Genomic DNA, 22163 nt, shown 5'->3' with positions numbered 1-22163 from the left:
TCCTATGGTTATTTTGCAACACAACCTTCCCACAACTTTCTAGAAATGGTGCAGGATAGTTGCTTGACTTTGGAAAATTCTCAGCAAATTTAAAGACATTAAAATAACTTTATTTTCTTGGTGTTTCATTACTTTAACAGAACATTTCCTAAAAGTTCAAACATGGTTACATTTGATTACATTTTTAGTAATGTTCTAGGAACGTTCTCCAACTGGTTTGACATTGGGAATGTTCTGAAATAGTTCTGAGAACATTAAGAAAGTTTTTTCTGAGGGAATTTCAGTACTTTAGAGTAACGTTTCCTACAGGTTTCCTTATAGTTCTATTTAAAGTACTGCTCTCAAATGGTTCCCTGAGGTGTGTTTGTCAAGGGCCACAAAAAACTGTGTACTGTTGAGGGTGCTCGAGGACCAGGGTTGGGAAACACTGCCTTAGGACACATGGAAATGAATTTGCTATGTATGGCTGGAGTTCAAAACAGTTAACGCAAACAGTGTTATTCAAAATCTTATTGTTCTCAGAATGTTATTTAACCTTCTATGGCATGGTAACAAACAACCTTTTTGGACCTCACAGCACCCCTTTTTGATAATATTTTTTTTTATATATATATATATATATATATATACACTGCTCAAAAAAATAAAGGGAACACTTAAACAACACAATGTAACTCCAAGTCAATCACACTTCTGTGAAATCAAACTGTCCACTTAGGAGCAACACTGATTGACAGTACATTTCACATGCTGTTGTGCAAATGGAATAGACAACAGGTGGAAATTATAGGCAATTAGCAAGACACCCCCAATAAAGGAGTGGTTCTGCAGGTGGTGACCACAGACCACTTCTCAGTTCCTATGCTTCCTGGCTGATGTTTTGGTCACTTTTGAATGCTGGCGGTGCTTTCACTCTAGTGGTAGCATGAGACGGAGTCTACAACCCACACAAGTGGCTCAGGTAGTGCAGCTCATCCAGGATGGCACATCAATGCGAGCTGTGGCAAGAAGGTTTGCTGTGTCTGTCAGCGTAGTGTCCAGAGCATGGAGGCGCTACCAGGAGACAGGCCAGTACATCAGGAGACGTGGGAGGCCGTAGGAGGGCAACAACCCAGCAGCAGGACCGCTACATCCGCCTTTGTGCAAGGAGGAGCAGGAGGAGCACTGCCAGAGCCCTGCAAAATGACCTCTAGCAGGCCACAAATGTGCATGTGTCTGCTCAGAAACAGACTCCATGAGGGTGGTATGAGGGCCCGACATCCACAGGTTGGGGTTGTGCTTACAGCCCAACACCATGCAGGACGTTTGGCATTTGCCAGAGAACACCAAGATTGGCAAATTCGCCACTGGCGCCCTGTGCTCTTCACAGATGAAAGCAGGTTCACACTGAGCACATGTGACAGACGTGACAGTCTGGAGACGCCGTGGAGAACGTTCTGCTGCCTGCAACATCCTCCAGCATGACCGGTTTGGCGGTGCGTCAGTCATGGTGTGGGGTGGCATTTCTTTGGGGGGCCGCACAGCCCTCCATGTGCTTGCCAGAGGTAGCCTGACTGCCATTAGGTACCGAGATGAGATCCTCAGACATCTTGTGAGACCATATGCTGGTGCGGTTGGCCCTGGGTTCCTCCTAATGCAAGACAACACTAGACCTCATGTGGCTGGAGTGTGTCAGCAGTTCCTGCGAGAGGAAGGCATTGATGCTATGGACTGGCCCGCCCATTCCCCAGACCTGAATCCAATTGAGCACATCTGGGACATCATGTCTCGCTCCATCCACCAACGCCACGTTGCACCACAGACTGTCCAGGAGTTGGCGGATGCTTTAGTCCAGGTCTGGGAGGAAATCCCTCAGGAGACCATCCGCCACCTCATCAGGAGCATGCCCAGGCGTTGTAGGGAGGTCATACAGGCACGTGGAGGCCACACACACTACTGAGCCTCATTTTGACTTCTTTTAAGGACATTACATCAAAGTTGGATCAGCCTGTAGTGTGGTTTTCCACTTTAATTTTGAGTGTCACTCCAAATCCAGACCTCCATGGGTTGATAAATTTGATTTCCATTGATAATTTTTGTGTGATTTTGTTGTCAGCACATTCAACTATGTAAAGAAAAAAGTATTTAATAAGAATATTTCATTCATTCAGATCTAGGATGTGTTATTTTAGTGTTCCCTTTATTTTTTTGAGCAGTGTATATATATAATATCACCGGACATGTCTGTGTCCTATGAAATGAGGGGCTGAAGTGAGTGTGGCCTTTTGTCTGGGGTGGAGCAGTCCTTTCAGAAAGTAAAGCCGCATGGGACACATTGCCACCAATTGGTAAGATGAAATCCCTTTTTAATAACATGTTTAAATTGAAATAACTTTTTTTTTTAAATATATGCATGTGCATGAGTATGTAAAGAAGTATGTTTGATTGTTTAAAGAATTATTTTGTTTTTATTTATATACTAAAACAGTGTTTTTTGGTTCGTTGCCTCAGGGCAACATTGTGCAGTTAGACCACTTTTGTTCGGGCAATATCATGCTAAAGTGTGGAGATGTGCTTGGATGCATAATTATGACCATGGTCAATGTTTTTACTTTACTATCTACTGATACTTACAGGAAATGGACACAAGAACATTTTATGGGCGGAAGGAACATCATCGAGCAGTTAGGGTCATTCCCTCTGACAGTGAGGACCATGAGCTTGAGGAGAGTCAGGAAGAGTAGATCCCAGAATCAGGTTTTACAGACAGTTAGGAGGTCAGGGGTCAGTTAGGGGTCATTCAGCAAAGTAATGTGTGCGCGTGCGTTAGTGGATGAAGAAGGGTATATGACACATTCAAATGTGTGCTTCCTGCTTTATTTTTTAAAGGGGAATGCCTGTCTGTTGACAATGAGACTGAGTCTGAGGATGAAGATGTAGCAGAGGTTGATGTTCCACGCCTACCCCGGTGGAGAACACCCCACAATGCATACTTCAATGCTTACCCAGAATGGCAGGGCCTGCTTTCAAGATCTGATGATATCATGTCCCCCTCCAGTACTTCAAGCAGTTTTTCACTGAAGACATTCTGGAAGTTATTGTAGTCTTGTCAAGTTTATATGCAATACAATGTAACGCAAACAAGCCCCTTAACCTCACAACAAAAGAATTGGAGCAGTTCCTGAGTATTATGGTGTACATGTTGTTGTTTGCTTTACCAGGCACCCGCATGTTTTGGAACAAAGTCTGCTGAGTGTCCCAAGTTGCTGACACCATGATACTGAATAGATGGGAGGCCATCAAAAAAAACTGAGGTTGACAGGTGGGATCTCAAGCGAAAGATGATCACCAAAGTCCCCTGCCCTGCTGTGGTGAAAGATTATACAACAAGGATATTGGTGGTGTGGATCTGCTTGACTCACTGAGTGCACTGTACCGGAACAAAATCAGAGCAAAGAAGTGGTACCACCGGCTGGTGTTCCACTTCCTGGATATGATCGTCGTGACAACCTGGCTGCTCTACTGAAGAGATTGTGAAGGCACTGGTATGAGAAAGAAGGAACAAATGAAGCTGTATACCTTCAAGTCATACATCGCTGAAGGCCTATGCAAAAGTGGAAAGAGTCTGGAGTGCAAGAAAGGTCGTCCCAGTTCTACAATTGCTGGTGAGTAGGAGGAGAAGAGGAGGAAAGGACCCCTGCTCCAATTCCAGTCCCTGATGTGCGCCTGGATGCCACAGCCCACTGAATGAGTCTGGCTGAAAAGAAGGGGAGATGCAAGGTACCAGGGTGCACAGGTACACCAAAAGCCAAGTGCCAGAAATGTGATGTCCACCTCTGTTTCACATCCACCAGCAACTGCATCCTGAGGTTCCACACAGAATTGGAAATCAGAGTGTGCTTTGTCAAAAAGAGAAACACTGATTCAAACAATAACCCAGAAAAACACACATTCAGACACACTGAAACACACACACACACACTCGCACATATACCCACACACATAGGCTAACCCCTACACACACGCACACACACACAGACAGTCATTTGGATGTTGGTTTATATGTTTCTATGGAAAATAAAACTTTTGTTCTAATTCATATATCGCTTGTTTTCCTTACTCCAGCCCTGACGCAACAAACCAATGTCTGGTTCAGGGGTGTGGGGTGGGGGGGAATGGACAACAAATTTTATGATAGATATATTATCAGGGACCCGCAAGCCCCCCCCCCCCCCAAAAAAAAAAATCGGGTGAAATATTTTTTCCCCCCAAAATAAAAAGTCATGCCATAGAGGGTTAATTACCTTCAAATAAGATATAATTTCTGTTCGCAGAACATTAATAAAGCCTCCCAGGAAAACTTTCAGGAAACCATAGTAAAATGTTCTCAGAACCTCCCTGCAACCCAAAAAGGAACGAACCCAGAACAGGGTTCTCAGAACGTTCCATTTTACGTGTCAGGAAACTTATGGCTTCATTCCCAGAACCAACGGGAAACCAAAAACGTATGTTCCCACAACTTCCAAGGAACCAAGCTGGGATGTGAGGCCATCTGTCTCTCTGTGTTGCGTCTTTGTGTTTCTGTCCTGTAGACAGCTTGTTACCAGGAGGAGAGAGAAGTTCTGCTGAAGGGTGATCGAAGGTGGATCACAGAGCTGCACTATGCCTTCCAGGACGACAATTACCTGGTGGGTATTAGTGACAAATCGCAAACATCAGGGTCATTTCAGCCTTCACATCTGACTGCAGTCTACCTGGTGTGATTCAGTCACTTCCCTCAGTTTCTTTCCCTTGAAATACACCAAGGGATAATAATTTAAGCTTTCTTTCTCTTAATTTTTTATTCTTCACATCTCTCTATCTCTCTCTCTCGCTCACTCTCTCTCTCGCTCACTCTCGCTCTCTCTCTCTCAGTACCTGGTGATGGACTACTACGTGGGTGGTGACCTGTTGACCCTGCTCAGTAAGTTTGGCGACCGTATCCCTGAGGACATGGCCCAGTTCTACTTGGCTGAGATGGTCATGGCGATCGACTCCATCCACAGGATGGGCTATGTTCACAGGTTAGTTGGTCAGAGACACCTGGCAACATGACAACCTCCAGCAAACAATTTGTGGTGTTCCTAGAATACCGCCGTAATGTTCTGAAAACAGTCATTTTTCTGGAAGAAATGTTCTCAGAAAACAGGGAACATTGTTCCTTACTTTGGAGGACCTACAAGAGAGGTTCAAAGAATGTTTGTTGACTCTGGAATGCATGAATAAATAAGCATAATAGAACTTGAGAAGTCTCTTTTTGAGTGTGGACTGTCTACGTCATCTAATGGTTTCATTTTGGTCCATGCACCGCAAGTTCTGAGTCAAGGGTTCCAAGAACTATGAACTATGAAATCTCATATAGATGACCTGGGAACAGTAAGAATAATGTTCAGACCTGTGAATGTGCATAGTCAGATTTGCATCCTTCACTCTCCCCTTTGCAGGGACATCAAACCTGACAACATCATGCTGACGGCGGAGGGCCACGTCAGGCTGGGGGACTTTGGTTCCTGTCTGAGGGTCCAGGAGGATGGCATGGTGAGAGACCCCAAAGGGCCACAAAATACTCACAATTCACTCCACAATACTGTTGTGCAAAAGTAACATGAGTGGGTATCGAACCTGGGTCTACTGTGAGTCACAAGGTTGTGTAAGCCCTTCGAGCTAAAACCAAGGCTCAGGGAGCTAACCCGAGGATAGAATTCTAACTTTTGTAAATGCTCAGGGAGCTATCCCGAGAATAGAATTCTAACTTTTGTAAATGCTCAGGGAGCTATCCCGAAGATAGAATTCTAACTTTTGTAAATGCTCAGGGAGCTATCCCGATGATAGAATTCTAACTTTTGTAAATGCATTGGTGTGCCTTGACATGTGTCTGTGTATTTGCAGGTGTACTCTTCCCTGGCGGTGGGCACACCCGACTACCTGTCCCCAGAGATCCTGCGTGCGGTGGAGGGAGGGGGAGGCTACGGCCCTGAGTGTGACTGGTGGGCCCTGGGGGTCTGTGCCTACGAGATGCTGCAGGGGACCACACCCTTCTACGCAGACTCCATCTCTGAGACCTACGCCAAGATCATGAACTTCCAGGTACGATGATGACTTTATACAGAAACTAATCTTACAGATTGATCAAGAGAACATGTTGAGGGTCATCAGAACATTTTCCATATGTTTCTGTAGATATCAGTGCAAAAAGTCATAGGAAATACGAAGAGGGAAGGATGTCGAACAAGAACTACAATCCCAAATCTACCCCTAAACCCTACACTTGTGGAGATATTAGAGAATTAAATTAGTACAAGCAGTATGGTGAAACTTCCACATAGCTTCCTAGAGCTATTATAATATTGCTTACACCTGTCAAAACCAATCAGATCTCTGCAAGTGCATAGGGCGTATAACTTTTCTTTGTTTAAATATATATTTTTTTAAAGTGTATGGGTTTAGGGGTCAATTTGGGATTGGGCCATAGTGATCTTTGAGACCATTTTCTTATACATCTGCAAGGAGTGCAAAGAGGTATATATTGAGCTCAAACCTAAAGAACTCTGAAGAACTAAGAGGAACCAACCATTATGTCCCCCCAGGAGCACTTTGAGTTCCCCCCGTCTGGCCCCGAGGTTTCAGATGAGGCCCGTTCCCTCATCATGGGGCTAATCTGTGAGAGGGAGGATCGTATGGGGGTCAGGGGTTCTGGGGACTTCAGAGCCCACCCCTTCTTCTGTGGACTAGACTGGGGCTCCCTGCATGAACTTCCAGCACCCTTTCAACCTGAAGTCTCCAACGCCACTGACACCTCCAACTTTGATGTGTTGGATGACTGCCTCAGTGAAATGGTATTAATCTGAAAAGTCAATATACAATCTACAATCTATATATTATCCATTTAAATGTAAAGGAGTCTAATACAGAGCCTTAAGGGACTCCACAGAATATTACATGGCTCCAGAAGCAAGCCTGAAAAGCAAATATAGCAGATAACATATAAACATATAAAGCACTCTATTTGTAATGCTATCTTGTGTTCTACAGGAAACACTGAGTGATGTTATGGACAAGGCCCCTATCGGAGTTCACCTGGCTTTCGTTGGCTACTCCTACACAGCTACAAGGTCACATTCATATCATATACTGTCTCAGTATCAAAGTACCCCAAATTAATGGGGTATCATACAAAACTATATCAACACAGTTATAATGTTTTCTTTGTCTTTTGTTCTTTCTGGGGGTTTTTGTATCTCTTACAGACAGACAGGTGCCTTGGATCGCAGTCGTGACATCATGATGGAGATTGACCACCAGCGACACCTTGGGTTGCCAAGCTTCAATTTCCAGGATAAGCTTGTAGGTTGACTATCCACACCTAACAACTAGCTGAGTTACGTTTTAACAATCAAGACTAGAATGCTAACTGCTAGATTGGCTACTAAGGACAATTTGAGTAGTCGGGTAAGCGATGTGGAACCACTAGCTAGTTAGCTGTAGGTTGGGACTCCCACCCTGTTACACATACATGTCCATTTATTTATGCAGGAACGATAAGTGCTTTCCTCATCTCGTGTGTCACTAAGCAGTGAAAAAATGCTTAGCTCTTCCTGAGCTAGCAACATCTTGAATGTGTTTGTGGCATACGTCAAAGTTAGGCATGCAATAAATACTAACGGCTGCTAGATTAGGTTATGCTGAGCACAGGTGGTTGGTGGCACCTTAATTGGGGAGGACGGGCACGTGGTAATGGCTGGAGCGGAATAGGTGGAATGGTATGGTTTGATGCCATGGTTTGATGCCAACACATGGTTTGATGCCATTCCATTAGCTCTGTTCCAGCCATGATTATGAGCCCGTCCTCCCCAATTAAGGTGCCACCAAACACCTGTGCTCAGCATAACCTGTGCTCTCCCCTCAGCAGCCTCCACTGATGCTGAGGGCTACACAATGTTAACCTTTATCAGGCGGTGTATGTCTAACACTGAGAGGGGTGCTGTGGGCTTTCAGAGTCAGATGTGGCAGCTCAGAGATGTCCTGACCACGCCTGACAACCTGCCTGCCCTGCTTGAGCTCCCCCTAGCCTTGGAGCAGGGTACTGCAGAGTCGACTCACACCACAACAGAGGAGGAAGAGGAGGAGAACGACCAGAATTCAGTACTTGATGAGGATCTGCATAGGTTAGATCACTCCTGAGTGAGACAGACAGATACATATATAAATTTTTTTGGTAACCTTTTTTAACCTTTATTTAACCAGGCAAGTCAATTAAGAACATGTTTTATTTACAATGACGGCCTACCAAGAGGCAAAAAATAAAAAACATCACGACACACATCACGTCAAAACACACATCACGACAAGACACACGACAACAATACATAAAGAGAGACCTAAGACAACAACATAACATGGCAGCAGCACAACATGGCAGAAGGACAAACATTGTTAGGCACACACAGGTAGATATGGGGCCTATGCTTTTATTTCAGTATTGCTCTACTGCTAAAAATGAGTCTTCCTCACCTTTTCCTTTCATACTTGACAGACTCAGCAGACAAATGGGTAGCTTTGCAAAAGTTTTTACTATTTTGTTGCATTACAACCTGTAATTTAAATTGATTTTTATTTGGATTTCATGTAATGGACATACACAAAATAGTCCAAACTGGTGATGCGAAATTTTAAAAAATGACTTGTTTCAAAAAATTCTCTCTCAAAAAAATGGAAAAGTGGTGCGTGCCAATTTTCCCCCCCTCTGCTACGAATTCCCTAAGTAAGATCTGGTGCAGCCAATTACCTTCAGAAGTCACATAATTAGTTAAATAAAGTCCACCTGTGTGCAATCTAAGTGTCACATGATCTGTCACATGATCTTAGTATATAAACATCTGTTCTGAAAGGCCCCAGAGTTTGCAACACCACTAAGCAATGGGCACCACCAAGCAAGAGGCACCATGAAGCCCACGGAGCTCAACAAACATGTCAGGGACAAAGTTGTGGAGAAGTACAGATCAGGGTTGGGTTACAAAAAAATATCAGAAACTTTAAACATCCCACGGAGCACCATTAAATCCATAAAAAAATGGGAAGAAAATGGCACCACAACAAACCTGCCAAGACAGGGCTGCCCACCAAAACTCACAGACCAGGCAAGGAGGGAATTAATCAGAGAGGCAACAAAGAGACCAAAGATAACCCTGAAGGAGCTGCAAAGCGCCACAGCAGAGATTGGAGTATCTGTCCATAGGACCACTTTAAGCCACACACTCCACAGAGCTGAGCTTTACAGAAGAGTGGCCAGAAAAAAGCCATTGCTTAAAGAAAAAAACCTAACACCTCTCATCACCCCGAGAACACCATCAGTGTTCAATCCCCTCCCCTCCCACAGTGAAGCATGGTGGTGGCAGCATCATGGTGTGGGGATGTTTTTCATCGGCAGGGACTGGGAAACTGGTCAGAATTGAAGGAATGATGGATGGCACTAATTACAGGGAATTATTGAGGGAAACCTGTTTCAGTCTTCCAGAGATTTGAGACTGGGATGGAGGTTCACCTTCCAGTAGGACAATGACCCTAAGCATACTGCTAAAGCGACACTCGAGTGGTTTAAGTGGACACATTTAAATGTCTTGGAATCGCCTAGTCAAAGCCCAGACCTCAATCCAATTGAGAGTCTGTGGTATGACTTAAAGATTGCTGTACACCAGCGGAACCCATCCAACTTGAAGGATCTTGAGCAGTTTTGCCTTGAAGAATAGGCAAAAATCCCAGTGTCCAGATGTGCCAAGCTTTTAGAGACATACCCCAAGACACTTGCAGCTGTAATTGCTGTAATTTTCTGTCTTATTTCTTGTTTGTTTCACAATAAAAAATATTTAGTATCTTCAAAGTGGTAGGCATGTTGTGTAAATGAAATTGTACAAACCCCCCCAAAAATCTATTTAAATTCCAGGTTGTAGGGCGACAAAATCGGGAAAATGCCAAAGGGGGTGAATACTTTCCCAAGCCACTGTACATTATATGTAGCTAATACAAGCTATAATGTAATGATGCCTTTTGATATTTAGGTGAGTATTCATAGCCAATACCAGAGCCATTGTATTCAAAGCTGATCTTATCCAATCATCTACGTAGGCGGCTGCAAGAGGCAGAGAAGAGGAATGGAGAGCTGGAGAAAGAGATGGAGAGACTGAGAGGGGAGATCCAGGGCCTGAAGTCCCCCAAGGAGACAGGCAAGGGACCCAGCACTCATCCCTCCTCATCTCCTCATACTTGAATCATTGCCTGTTCTATCATCCTTCCTTGGGTTTCTTTTCCAACCATTTTGAACTTTTGACCTGAAGGTTGTGTCGTGTTCATAAAAGTACACAACTGAAAAATTGTAAAACTGTTTTGCAACGGAAAACTAAAATTAGCTTTTCTTATTGGAAGAATCCAGCTAGTCCCTCCCTTTTTCAAAACATTTTCATACATTTGATGCCTTATGAACACAACCCTGGAATTGTGTAGCAGCATTACCTCATCCTATAGACATCTATAAGTGCTATAGTATCTCTTCACAGGCAACAGTGTCTAACAACACAAATGTGATATGGTAGGATTTACAGACCATATGAGCCACATACTGTGAAAAAATAGTGTTTCATAGCAGGAGCACCAAGCAGCATCTGCTTATGTTGGAGCCCTTGGCCAGAACAGAACAATAAATATCCCCTCTAAGAATAGGCCTGGTATGCAGCCATTGGCCCTCCCTCTCTATAAATCAATACAGCGTAATGAGACTTTTAAAGATGCAGTGTTTGGGGGTCTCCTTCAGGGTAGGTTTCTAATGGATGGATGTGTGGATGGAGGGCTGGATGCATTCAGTCCCTTAGAGGACTCCAACTCCCAGAACGCACCAAATGACAGGCGCTGTTGACAAGCAGATAACCAGGACCGGCGAGCTTGTTTAAAGGGGAAACAACATTGTTAATGAAATAATAAACATATTTACGTACTATACTTTTAAAAAGTTGCCAAGAAATACTGGCAAAGCCTCACGCCCTTTCCAATCACTCCATTTTCATCACATTCTCTCTTTCTCTCTCTCACTTCCACACACCCATTCACTCACGCAATCACTGCTGCTGAAATTGTTTACGTTTTTGTTGTTGTTGTGACTTTCACAGCTGGCTCGTCAGCAGTGCACCCACCCAAAACAGTTTCCTGCAAAAGTGCAGCTACTCAGTCCTGGGCCATGTTCAGTAGGCAAACATTGAGGAATGCTGCAGATAGAAATGTCATGAGGAATAGAACTCCCAGCTATTTGGCTCCTTGGAAGTTGTGTAAACATAAGTTTTTGGTTTCCTATTGGTTCTGGGAACGAAGTCATATGTTTCCTGACAGGTAAAACTGAATGTTTTTAAAGCATTCTGAGAATGGAAATAAACAATTTGCCTGTTCTGGGAATGTTCATTTTTGGGTTGTAGGGAGGTTCTGAGAACGTTTTACTACTTTCCCTGAAAGATTTCATTAAAGTTCTGAGAACGGAAATTATACGTTATTTCAAGGTAATTAAATAATATTCTGAGAACATGTTTCAATAAGACTTTTAATAACACTGTTTTGAACTTCAAGTACAGATAGCAAATTCATTTCCATGTGTCCTAAGGCATTAATCATGCAAACACATGTATTTTTATTGTGGCTCAGCATCAGTGAAATTTGAACCGATGATCTTCTGTTCTCTATCCATGGCATTAGTCCACTGCGCCACCAGGATGGAGCTAGCATGCCATGTTCATTTTAGTCTATTCAAACAGACCCCATTTCAAAGGAAACAAGCACTCATCAAGATCAGATGTGGCCAATTAGTGGGCGTGGCCAACACACCTGAGCATACAAGATAGAGGATATAGTTTTGTTGATGCTGAGAGCAGAATGTATATGTGTTTAAACTTTTTTTGAATGTTACTAATGTTTTCTTGTCATTTATATGGAATGTTTTCCTGATGTTCTGAGAACATGACTTTAAATAGAACCATGAGGAAACCCGTAGAAATTGTTATGCTGATGTACAGAAATTCCCACCTAAGAAACATATGGTTCTCAGAACATTATGTGCTAGCTGGGCTGACACGATAGAGCTAATCCTCAATTCTGGGTGACAGACAACCATATCTGTTCTACACAATATATTTCTATCTGAACATTCCTGTAACTTTTCACCCTCCTGAACAGGCCCATGCTCTCTTGGGCTAGGTTTCCCAAAAGCATTGTAGGACTAAGATCATCGTTCGTCCCTTTAGTTTCAATGGAATTAAGATGATCTTAGTGCTACGATGCTTTTAGGAAACCCAGCCTTGGGCTGTTCTAATGTACCTCTCTCTTCTCCAATCACAGAACTGCGTGTCTGCCCGTCGTCTCTTTCTCTGCCTGCACACTGTCTGGACGATGTAAGACTTTCTCTCTCTCTCTCTCTCTCTCTCTCTCTCTCTCTCTCTCTCTCTCTCTCTCTCTCTCTCTCTCTCTCTCTCTCTCTCTCTCTCTCTCTCTCTCTCTCTCTCTCTCTCTCTCTCTCTCTCTCTCTCTCTCTCTCTCTCTCTCTCTCTCTCTCTCTCTCTCTCTCTCTCTCTCTCTCTCTCTCTCTCTCTCTCTCTCTCTCTCTCTCTCTCTCTCTCTCTCTCTCTTTCTGAGATGATCAACGGCTTTCTGAGGGCAAACAAACAACCTATTTGGCTGTCTGCTTGGTCATTTTGGAAACATCTTGTTTTAGCAACTAACATTGGCCTTATTTGGGGTATATAAAGAGAATGTGTGCACATTTCCATGTGGATATAGAGGTAGTGCAAATAAAGCATAACAAGCTCTTACCCCACTCACACCCAGCCCATATTTCTGCTCCTGCAATGGGTTCCACTTTATTTGGATAGTCCTCTATAGATGGTTTACAACTTGCCGGTCTATACGCCTTGCTGATCTACAGCTAGTGTTAGGGGTAGGGCGAGAGTTAGTGGATAACTGTACTATCCGGTCTATACGCCTTGCTGATCTACAGCTAGTGTTAGGGGTAGGGCGAGAGTTAGTGGATAACTGTACTATCCGGTCTATACGCCTTGCTGATCTACAGCTAGTGTTAGGGGTAGGGCGAGAGTTAGTGGATAACTGTACTATCCGGTCTATACGCCTTGCTGATCTACAGCTAGTGTTAGGGGTAGGGCGAGAGTTAGTAGATAACTGTACTATCCGGCCTATACGCCTTGCTGATCTACAGCTAGTGTTAGGGGTAGGGCGAGAGTTAGTGGATAACTGTACTATCCGGCCTATACGCCTTGCTGATCTACAGCTAGTGTTAGGGGTAGGGCGAGAGTTAGTGGATAACTGTACTATCCGGCCTATACGCCTTGCTGATCTACAGCTAGTGTTAGGGGTAGGGCGAGAGTTAGTGGATAACTGTACTATCCGGTCTATACGCCTTGCTGATCTACAGCTAGTGTTAGGGGTAGGGCGAGAGTTAGTGGATAACTGTACTATCCGGCCTATACGCCTTGCTGATCTACAGCTAGTGTTAGGGGTAGGGCGAGAGTTAGTGGATAACTGTACTATCCGGTCTATACGCCTTGCTGATCTACAGCTAGTGTTAGGGGTAGGGCGAGAGTTAGTGGATAACTGTACTATCCGGTCTATACGCCTTGCTGATCTACAGCTAGTGTTAGGGGTAGGGCGAGAGTTAGTGGATAACTGTACTATCCGGTCTATACGCCTTGCTGATCTACAGCTAGTGTTAGGGGTAGGGCGAGAGTTAGTAGATAACTGTACTATCCGGTCTATACGCCTTGCTGATCTACAGCTAGTGTTAGGGGTAGGGCGAGAGTTAGTGGATAACTGTACTATCCGGTCTATACGCCTTGCTGATCTACAGCTAGTGTTAGGGGTAGGGCGAGAGTTAGTGGATAACTGTACTATCCGGTCTATACGCCTTGCTGATCTACAGCTAGTGTTAGGGGTAGGGCGAGAGTTAGTGGATAACTGTACTATCCGGTCTATACGCCTTGCTGATCTACAGCTAGTGTTAGGGGTAGGGCGAGAGTTAGTGGATAACTGTACTATCCGGTCTATACGCCTTGCTGATCTACAGCTAGTGTTAGGGGTAGGGCGAGAGTTAGTGGATAACTGTACTATCCGGTCTATACGCCTTGCTGATCTACAGCTAGTGTTAGGGGTAGGGCGAGAGTTAGTGGATAACTGTACTATCCGGTCTATACGCCTTGCTGATCTACAGCTAGTGTTAGGGGTAGGGCGAGAGTTAGTGGATAACTGTACTATCCGGTCTATACGCCTTGCTGATCTACAGCTAGTGTTAGGGGTAGGGCGAGAGTTAGTGGATAACTGTACTATCCGGTCTATACGCCTTGCTGATCTACAGCTAGTGTTAGGGGTAGGGCGAGAGTTAGTGGATAACTGTACTATCCGGTCTATACGCCTTGCTGATCTACAGCTAGTGTTAGGGGTAGGGCGAGAGTTAGTAGATAACTGTACTATCCGGTCTATACGCCTTGCTGATCTACAGCTAGTGTTAGGGGTAGGGCGAGAGTTAGTGGATAACTGTACTATCCGGTCTATACGCCTTGCTGATCTACAGCTAGTGTTAGGGGTAGGGCGAGAGTTAGTGGATAACTGTACTATCCGGTCTATAGGCCTTGCTGATCTACAGCTAGTGTTAGGGGTAGGGCGAGAGTTAGTGGATAACTGTACTATCCGGTCTATACGCCTTGCTGATCTACAGCTAGTGTTAGGGGTAGGGCGAGAGTTAGTAGATAACTGTACTATCCGGTCTATACGCCTTGCTGATCTACAGCTAGTGTTAGGGGTAGGGCGAGAGTTAGTGGATAACTGTACTATCCGGTCTATACGCCTTGCTGATCTACAGCTAGTGTTAGGGGTAGGGCGAGAGTTAGTGGATAACTGTACTATCCGGTCTATACGCCTTGCTGATCTACAGCTAGTGTTAGGGGTAGGGCGAGAGTTAGTGGATAACTGTACTATCCGGTCTATACGCCTTGCTGATCTACAGCTAGTGTTAGGGGTAGGGCGAGAGTTAGTGGATAACTGTACTATCCGGTCTATACGCCTTGCTGATCTACAGCTAGTGTTAGGGGTAGGGCGAGAGTTAGTGGATAACTGTACTATCCGGTCTATACGCCTTGCTGATCTACAGCTAGTGTTAGGGGTAGGGCGAGAGTTAGTGGATAACTGTACTATCCGGTCTATACGCCTTGCTGATCTACAGCTAGTGTTAGGGGTAGGGCGAGAGTTAGTGGATAACTGTACTATCCGGTCTATACGCCTTGCTGATCTACAGCTAGTGTTAGGGGTAGGGCGAGAGTTAGTGGATAACTGTACTATCCGGTCTATACGCCTTGCTGATCTACAGCTAGTGTTAGGGGTAGGGCGAGAGTTAGTGGATAACTGTACTATCCGGTCTATACGCCTTGCTGATCTACAGCTAGTGTTAGGGGTAGGGCGAGAGTTAGTGGATAACTGTACTATCCGGTCTATACGCCTTGCTGATCTACAGCTAGTGTTAGGGGTAGGGCGAGAGTTAGTGGATAACTGTACTATCCGGTCTATACGCCTTGCTGATCTACAGCTAGTGTTAGGGGTAGGGCGAGAGTTAGTGGATAACTGTACTATCCGGTCTATACGCCTTGCTGATCTACAGCTAGTGTTAGGGGTAGGGCGAGAGTTAGTGGATAACTGTACTATCCGGTCTATACGCCTTGCTGATCTACAGCTAGTGTTAGGGGTAGGGCGAGAGTTAGTGGATAACTGTACTATCCGGTCTATACGCCTTGCTGATCTACAGCTAGTGTTAGGGGTAGGGCGAGAGTTAGTGGATAACTGTACTATCCGGTCTATACGCCTTGCTGATCTACAGCTAGTGTTAGGGGTAGGGCGAGAGTTAGTGGATAACTGTACTATCCGGTCTATACGCCTTGCTGATCTACAGCTAGTGTTAGGGGTAGGGCGAGAGTTAGTGGATAACTGTACTATCCGGTCTATACGCCTTGCTGATCTACAGCTAGTGTTAGGGGTAGGGCGAGAGTTAGTGGATAACTGTACTATCCGGTCTATACGCCTTGCTGATCTACAGCTAGTGTTAGGGGTAGGGCGAGAGTTAGTGGATAACTGTACTATCCGGTCTATAGGCCTTGCTGATCTACAGCTAGTGTTAGGGGTAGGGCGAGAGTTAGTGGATAACTGTACTATCCGGTCTATACGCCTTGCTGATCTACAGCTAGTGTTAGGGGTAGGGCGAGAGTTAGTGGATAACTGTACTATCCGGTCTATACGCCTTGCTGATCTACAGCTAGTGTTAGGGGTAGGGCGAGAGTTAGTGGATAACTGTACTATCCGGTCTATACGCCTTGCTGATCTACAGCTAGTGTTAGGGGTAGGGCGAGAGTTAGTGGATAACTGTACTATCCGGTCTATACGCCTTGCTGATCTACAGCTAGTGTTAGGGGTAGGGCGAGAGTTAGTGGATAACTGTACTATCCGGTCTATACGCCTTGCTGATCTACAGCTAGTGTTAGGGGTAGGGCGAGAGTTAGTGGATAACTGTACTATCCGGTCTATACGCCTTGCTGATCTACAGCTAGTGTTAGGGGTAGGGCGAGAGTTAGTGGATAACTGTACTATCCGGTCTATAGGCCTTGCTGATCTACAGCTAGTGTTAGGGGTAGGGCGAGAGTTAGTGGATAACTGTACTATCCGGTCTATAGGCCTTGCTGATCTACAGCTAGTGTTAGGGGTAGGGCGAGAGTTAGTGGATAACTGTACTATCCGGTCTATACGCCTTGCTGATCTACAGCTAGTGTTAGGGGTAGGGCGAGAGTTAGTGGATAACTGTACTATCCGGTCTATACGCCTTGCTGATCTACAGCTAGTGTTAGGGGTAGGGCGAGAGTTAGTGGATAACTGTACTATCCGGTCTATACGCCTTGCTGATCTACAGCTAGTGTTAGGGGTAGGGCGAGAGTTAGTGGATAACTGTACTATCCGGTCTATACGCCTTGCTGATCTACAGCTAGTGTTAGGGGTAGGGCGAGAGTTAGTGGATAACTGTACTATCCGGTCTATACGCCTTGCTGATCTACAGCTAGTGTTAGGGGTAGGGCGAGAGTTAGTGGATAACTGTACTATCCGGTCTATACGCCTTGCTGATCTACAGCTAGTGTTAGGGGTAGGGCGAGAGTTAGTGGATAACTGTACTATCCGGTCTATACGCCTTGCTGATCTACAGCTAGTGTTAGGGGTAGGGCGAGAGTTAGTGGATAACTGTACTATCCGGTCTATACGCCTTGCTGATCTACAGCTAGTGTTAGGGGTAGGGCGAGAGTTAGTGGATAACTGTACTATCCGGTCTATACGCCTTGCTGATCTACAGCTAGTGTTAGGGGTAGGGCGAGAGTTAGTGGATAACTGTACTATCCGGTCTATACGCCTTGCTGATCTACAGCTAGTGTTAGGGGTAGGGCGAGAGTTAGTGGATAACTGTACTATCCAAATAAAGCATTACAGGTGCAGTCTTTTTTGGGCACGTCACAGCACAGCATGCCACACTCGCCTGGCGAAATATATTTCACTGCATTAATCTGAAATAACGAGTCCTCGTCATGCCCAGGGCCAATGAAATTATTTTGTGTCTGCCTTTCTCTCACGGATTTTGACCCAGGCGAGTGCGGCAAGCTGTGCTGTGCTGTGCTGTGACTCGCACAAAAAAAAGACTGCATCTGTACCCTGGCCTGCAATCCTGTTCAGTTCGTGACTGTGAGTGTGTTTCAGGGGAAGAAATCGCCCCCTGCCTGTCACTACCCGCTGGTGATCCCTCTCCACCGCCACCTGCTGCTGTTTCACAGGGTAGGAGATTTGAAACATGAGGACTGGAAATTATGCTTTTGTCCCAAATTATACCCTAATTCCCTATTTAGTGCACTTTTGACCAGGGACAACAGGGGTCTGGTCTAAAGTATAGGGAATAGGGTGCCATTTGAAACACCCATATACTTGATGAAAAAATGACTGTATGACTGCATCTCTCTCTCTTTGCACTGTTGCTCTATCTCCCCCTCCTTCCCACAATGGCTCCACCTTTCTTTCTCCACCTCTCCCCCTTTATACTCTCTCTCTCTCTCTCTCTCTCTGTCTCCCATCTCTCCACCTTCATGCTCCACTCCCTCCCTCCCCTTTCCTTCTCTATCTTCCTCTCACCCTCTCCCTCCCTTCCCTCTCCTCCTCTGTCTCCCTCTCTCTCAGATGCGCTGGCCACAGCAGAGAAGTGAGTCCTACTTGTTGGTGTGTGCGGAGGGGGGAGATCTCCAAGCCTGGGACAGACACTGCTGTACTGAGATCTCCTGAACCCCCCCCCCCCCCCTCTTTGTTTAGCTACCTCCCCCTCTTGGGATCGAGGGGCGACCCAGATGTGTCACCCCCTACGCTACAGCTGCTCCCTTCCCCCAAACACCCCCTCGGCTAACAGGACAGGAGCACCACATGGCTGGAGGGATGAAGGGTGGGGATGAAATGGGCTTAACGTGAAGTGGACAGAACACACTGGAGTGGCAGCAGCATGATGCTGCTCTGCATCCACCACAGAGTCCTATTACAGTACCTCTGAAGGAGAGAGTTTTGAGCTAGTATGGTGGATGGGCGTTAAAGCGAATGCTATACTCATTGCACTTGTCCCATATATAAAATTAAGAGTGAGCAGAGTGCTGGGCATGAATGGGGTAACGGGGAACATGGAGCAGTGGGATAACCATAGGAAAGCTAAGGACTGTCACTAGCTTAAAATGAATGGGGAGGTATAGAAAATGTTAATGAAGGACATCTCTTCCTGGACTACTAATAGATGCCTGTTGCTTTCCGAGTGTCGCTATAGGGGGCACTTATATCTCTGAGCGGACTAAGGTAAAAGCAAGCTCTGACAACAAGAAGACACCACAGCAAAGAGACATTGCTGGTTTAAGTGACAGCCAGAGGGGACAATCAGTCCACTCCATAAGCACACACTCTCCAGCACACCTGGACATTATTGGTGCATTTTGTCCAATATTAATGTGGTACAAATGTTCAGTCATTAATTTTTAACAGCATCATCTAGTGGTTTACTTTGCATATATACATGTAAGAGTGGATTGTGTTGAATGTGAGAGGTATTCGTTGCACTACAGGCTTTGATGAAAGCATGCTATTAGATGGGCCTGTTTGGAATACATAGATGACATCTACAGAACAATACCAAGCAAATGTTAACTGAAGGCTAAGGACAGAGAGATCGGAGGTTGGTGTGTTTTACGATTTCTGGGATTGCAAGGTTACACTTTAAGGTTGCACTTAGCTCAGGTCCAGGGCTTGCTGATGCTGAGCCTTCCTACATCAAGGCTGTGTAGGTTGTAGGAAGGCTCTGCGTCAGCAAGCCGCATGTAAAGCCTTGAACCAGTGCTAGGATAGATGATGTACAGTTGAAGTCGGAAGTTTACATACACCTTAGCCAAACATTTAATCCTAGTAAAAAGTCACTGTTTTAGGTCAGTTAGGATCACCAATTTATTTTAAGAATGTGAAATGTCAGAATAATAGTAGAGATAATTATTTATTTCAGCTTTTATTTTTTTCATCACATTCCCAGTGGGTCAGAAGTTTACATACACTCAATTAGTATTTGGTAGCATTGCCTTTACATTGTTTAACTTAATCAAACGTTTTGGGTAGCCTTCCACAAGCTTCCCACAATAAGTTGGGTGAATTTTGGCCCATTCCTTCTGACAGAGCTGAGTCAGGTTTGTAGGCCTCCTTGCTCGCACACGCTTTTTCAGTTCTGCCCATACATTTTCTATAGGATTGAGGTCAGGGCTTTGTGATGGCCACTCCAATACCTTGACTTTGTTGTCCTTAAGCCATTTTGCCAACTTTGGAAGTATGCTTGGGGTCATTGTCCATTTGGAAGACCCATTTGCGACCAAGGTTTAACTGATGTCTTGAGATGTTGCTTCAATGTATCCACTTCATTTTCCTACCTCATGATGCCATCTATTTCGTGAAGTGCACCACTCCCTCCTGCAGCAAAACACCCCCACAACATGATGCTGCCACCCCGTGCTTCACGGTTAGGATGGTGTTCTTCGGCTTGCAAGCCTCCCCCTTTTTCCTCCAAACACAACGATGGTCATTATGGCCAAACAGTTCTATTTTTGTTTCATCAGACCAGAGGGCATTTCTACAAAAAGTACGATCTTTGTCCCCATGTGCAGTTGCAAACCGTAGTCTGGCTTTCTTATTATGGTTTTGGAGCAGTGGCTTCTTCCTTGCTGAGCGGCCTTTCCGGTTATGTTGCTATAGGACTCATTTTACTGTAGATATAGATACAGTGCCTTGCGAAAGTATTCGGCCCCCTTGAACTTTGCGACCTTTTGCCACATTTCAGGCTTCAAACATAAAGATATAAAACTGTATTTTTTTGTGAAGAATCAACAACAAGTAGGACACAATCATGAAGTGGAACGACATTTATTGGATATTTCAAACTTTTTTAACAAATCAAAAACGTAAAAATTGGGCATGCAAAATTATTCAGCCCCCTTAAGTTAATACTTTGTAGCGCCACCTTTTGCTGCGATTACAGCTGTAAGTCGCTTGGGGTATGTCTCTATCAGTTTTACACATCGAGAGACTGAAATTTTTTCCCATTCCTCCTTGCAAAACAGCTCGAGCTCAGTGAGGTTGGATGGAGAGCATTTGTGAACAGCAGTTTTCAGTTCTTTCCACAGATTCTCGATTGGATTCAGGTCTGGACTTTGACTTGGCCATTCTAACACCTGGATATGTTTATTTTTGAACCATTCCATTGTAGATTTTGCTTTATGTTTTGGATCATTGTCTTGTTGGAAGACAAATCTCCGTCCCAGTCTCAGGTCTTTTGCAGACTCCATCAGGTTTTCTTCCAGAATGGTCCTGTATTTGGCTCCATCCATCTTCCCATCAATTTTAACCATCTTCCCTGTCCCTGCTGAAGAAAAGCAGGCCCAAACCATGATGCTGCCACCACCATGTTTGACAGTGGGGATGGTGTGAGCTGTGTTGCTTTTACGCCAAACATAACGTTTTGCATTGTTGCCAAAAAGTTCAATTTTGGTTTCATCTGACCAGAGCACCTTCTTCCACATGTTTGGTGTGTCTCCCAGGTGGCTTGTGGCAAACTTTAAACAACACTTTTTATGGATATCTTTAAGAAATGGCTTTCTTCTTGCCACTCTTCCATAAAGGCCAGATTTGTGCAATATACGACTGATTGTTGTCCTATGGACAGAGTCTCCCACCTCAGCTGTAGATCTCTGCAGTTCATCCAGAGTGATCATGGGCCTCTTGGCTGCATCTCTGATCAGTCTTCTCCTTGTATGAGCTGAAAGTTTAGAGGGACGGCCAGGTCTTGGTAGATTTGCAGTGGTCTGATACTCCTTCCATTTCAATATTATCGCTTGCACAGTGCTCCTTGGGATGTTTAAAGCTTGGGAAATCTTTTTGTATCCAAATCCGTCTTTAAACTTCTTCACAACAGTATCTCGGACCTGCCTGGTGTGTTCCTTGTTCTTCATGATGCTCTCTGCGCTTTTAACGGACCTCTGAGACTATCACAGTGCAGGTGCATTTATACGGAGACTTGATTACACACAGGTGGATTGTATTTATCATCATTAGTCATTTAGGTCAACATTGGATCATTCAGAGATCCTCACTGAACTTCTGGAGAGAGTTTGCTGCACTGAAAGTAAAGGGGCTGAATAATTTTGCACGCCCAATTTTTCAGTTTTTGATTTGTTAAAAAAGTTTGAAATATCCAATAAATGTCGTTCCACTTCATGATTGTGTCCCACTTGTTGTTGATTCTTCACAAAACAATACAGTTTTATATCTTTATGTTTGAAGCCTGAAATGTGGCAAAAGGTCGAAAAGTTCAAGGGGGCCGAATACTTTCGCAAGGCACTGTACTTTTGTACCTGTTTCCTCCAACATCTTCACAAGGTCCTTTGCTGTTGTTCTGGGATTGATTTGCACTTTTCGCACCAAAGTACGTTCATCTCTAGGAGACAGAACACGTCTCCTTCCTGAGCGGTATG

General features: G+C 44.8%; 1 protein-coding gene across 1 annotated transcript in view; it reads left to right on the top strand.

Moving 5' to 3' along the window:
* Positions 1–21906, top strand: part of LOC139418056 (myotonin-protein kinase-like) — a 31473-nt gene extending 9567 nt beyond the window's left edge. The window contains exons 4-15 of the mRNA XM_071167209.1: positions 4572–4667; positions 4894–5042; positions 5463–5556; positions 5908–6105; positions 6606–6854; positions 7051–7130; positions 7266–7362; positions 8014–8183; positions 10141–10238; positions 12388–12440; positions 17833–17907; positions 18304–21906. Coding sequence (XP_071023310.1) covers positions 4572–4667; positions 4894–5042; positions 5463–5556; positions 5908–6105; positions 6606–6854; positions 7051–7130; positions 7266–7362; positions 8014–8183; positions 10141–10238; positions 12388–12440; positions 17833–17907; positions 18304–18405 — 1461 coding nt within the window. The 3' untranslated portion in view covers positions 18406–21906. The remainder of the gene's footprint in view (positions 1–4571; positions 4668–4893; positions 5043–5462; positions 5557–5907; positions 6106–6605; positions 6855–7050; positions 7131–7265; positions 7363–8013; positions 8184–10140; positions 10239–12387; positions 12441–17832; positions 17908–18303) is intronic.
* The last annotated feature ends 257 nt before the right edge of the window (positions 21907–22163 follow it).

The sequence above is a fragment of the Oncorhynchus clarkii genome, chromosome 10 (genome assembly GCF_045791955.1).
Source record: "Oncorhynchus clarkii lewisi isolate Uvic-CL-2024 chromosome 10, UVic_Ocla_1.0, whole genome shotgun sequence".
In the NCBI taxonomy this organism is placed as follows: Eukaryota; Metazoa; Chordata; class Actinopteri; order Salmoniformes; family Salmonidae; genus Oncorhynchus; species Oncorhynchus clarkii.
Note: the sequence above shows the minus strand (reverse complement) of the source record. Positions and strands in the feature narration are given on the sequence as shown.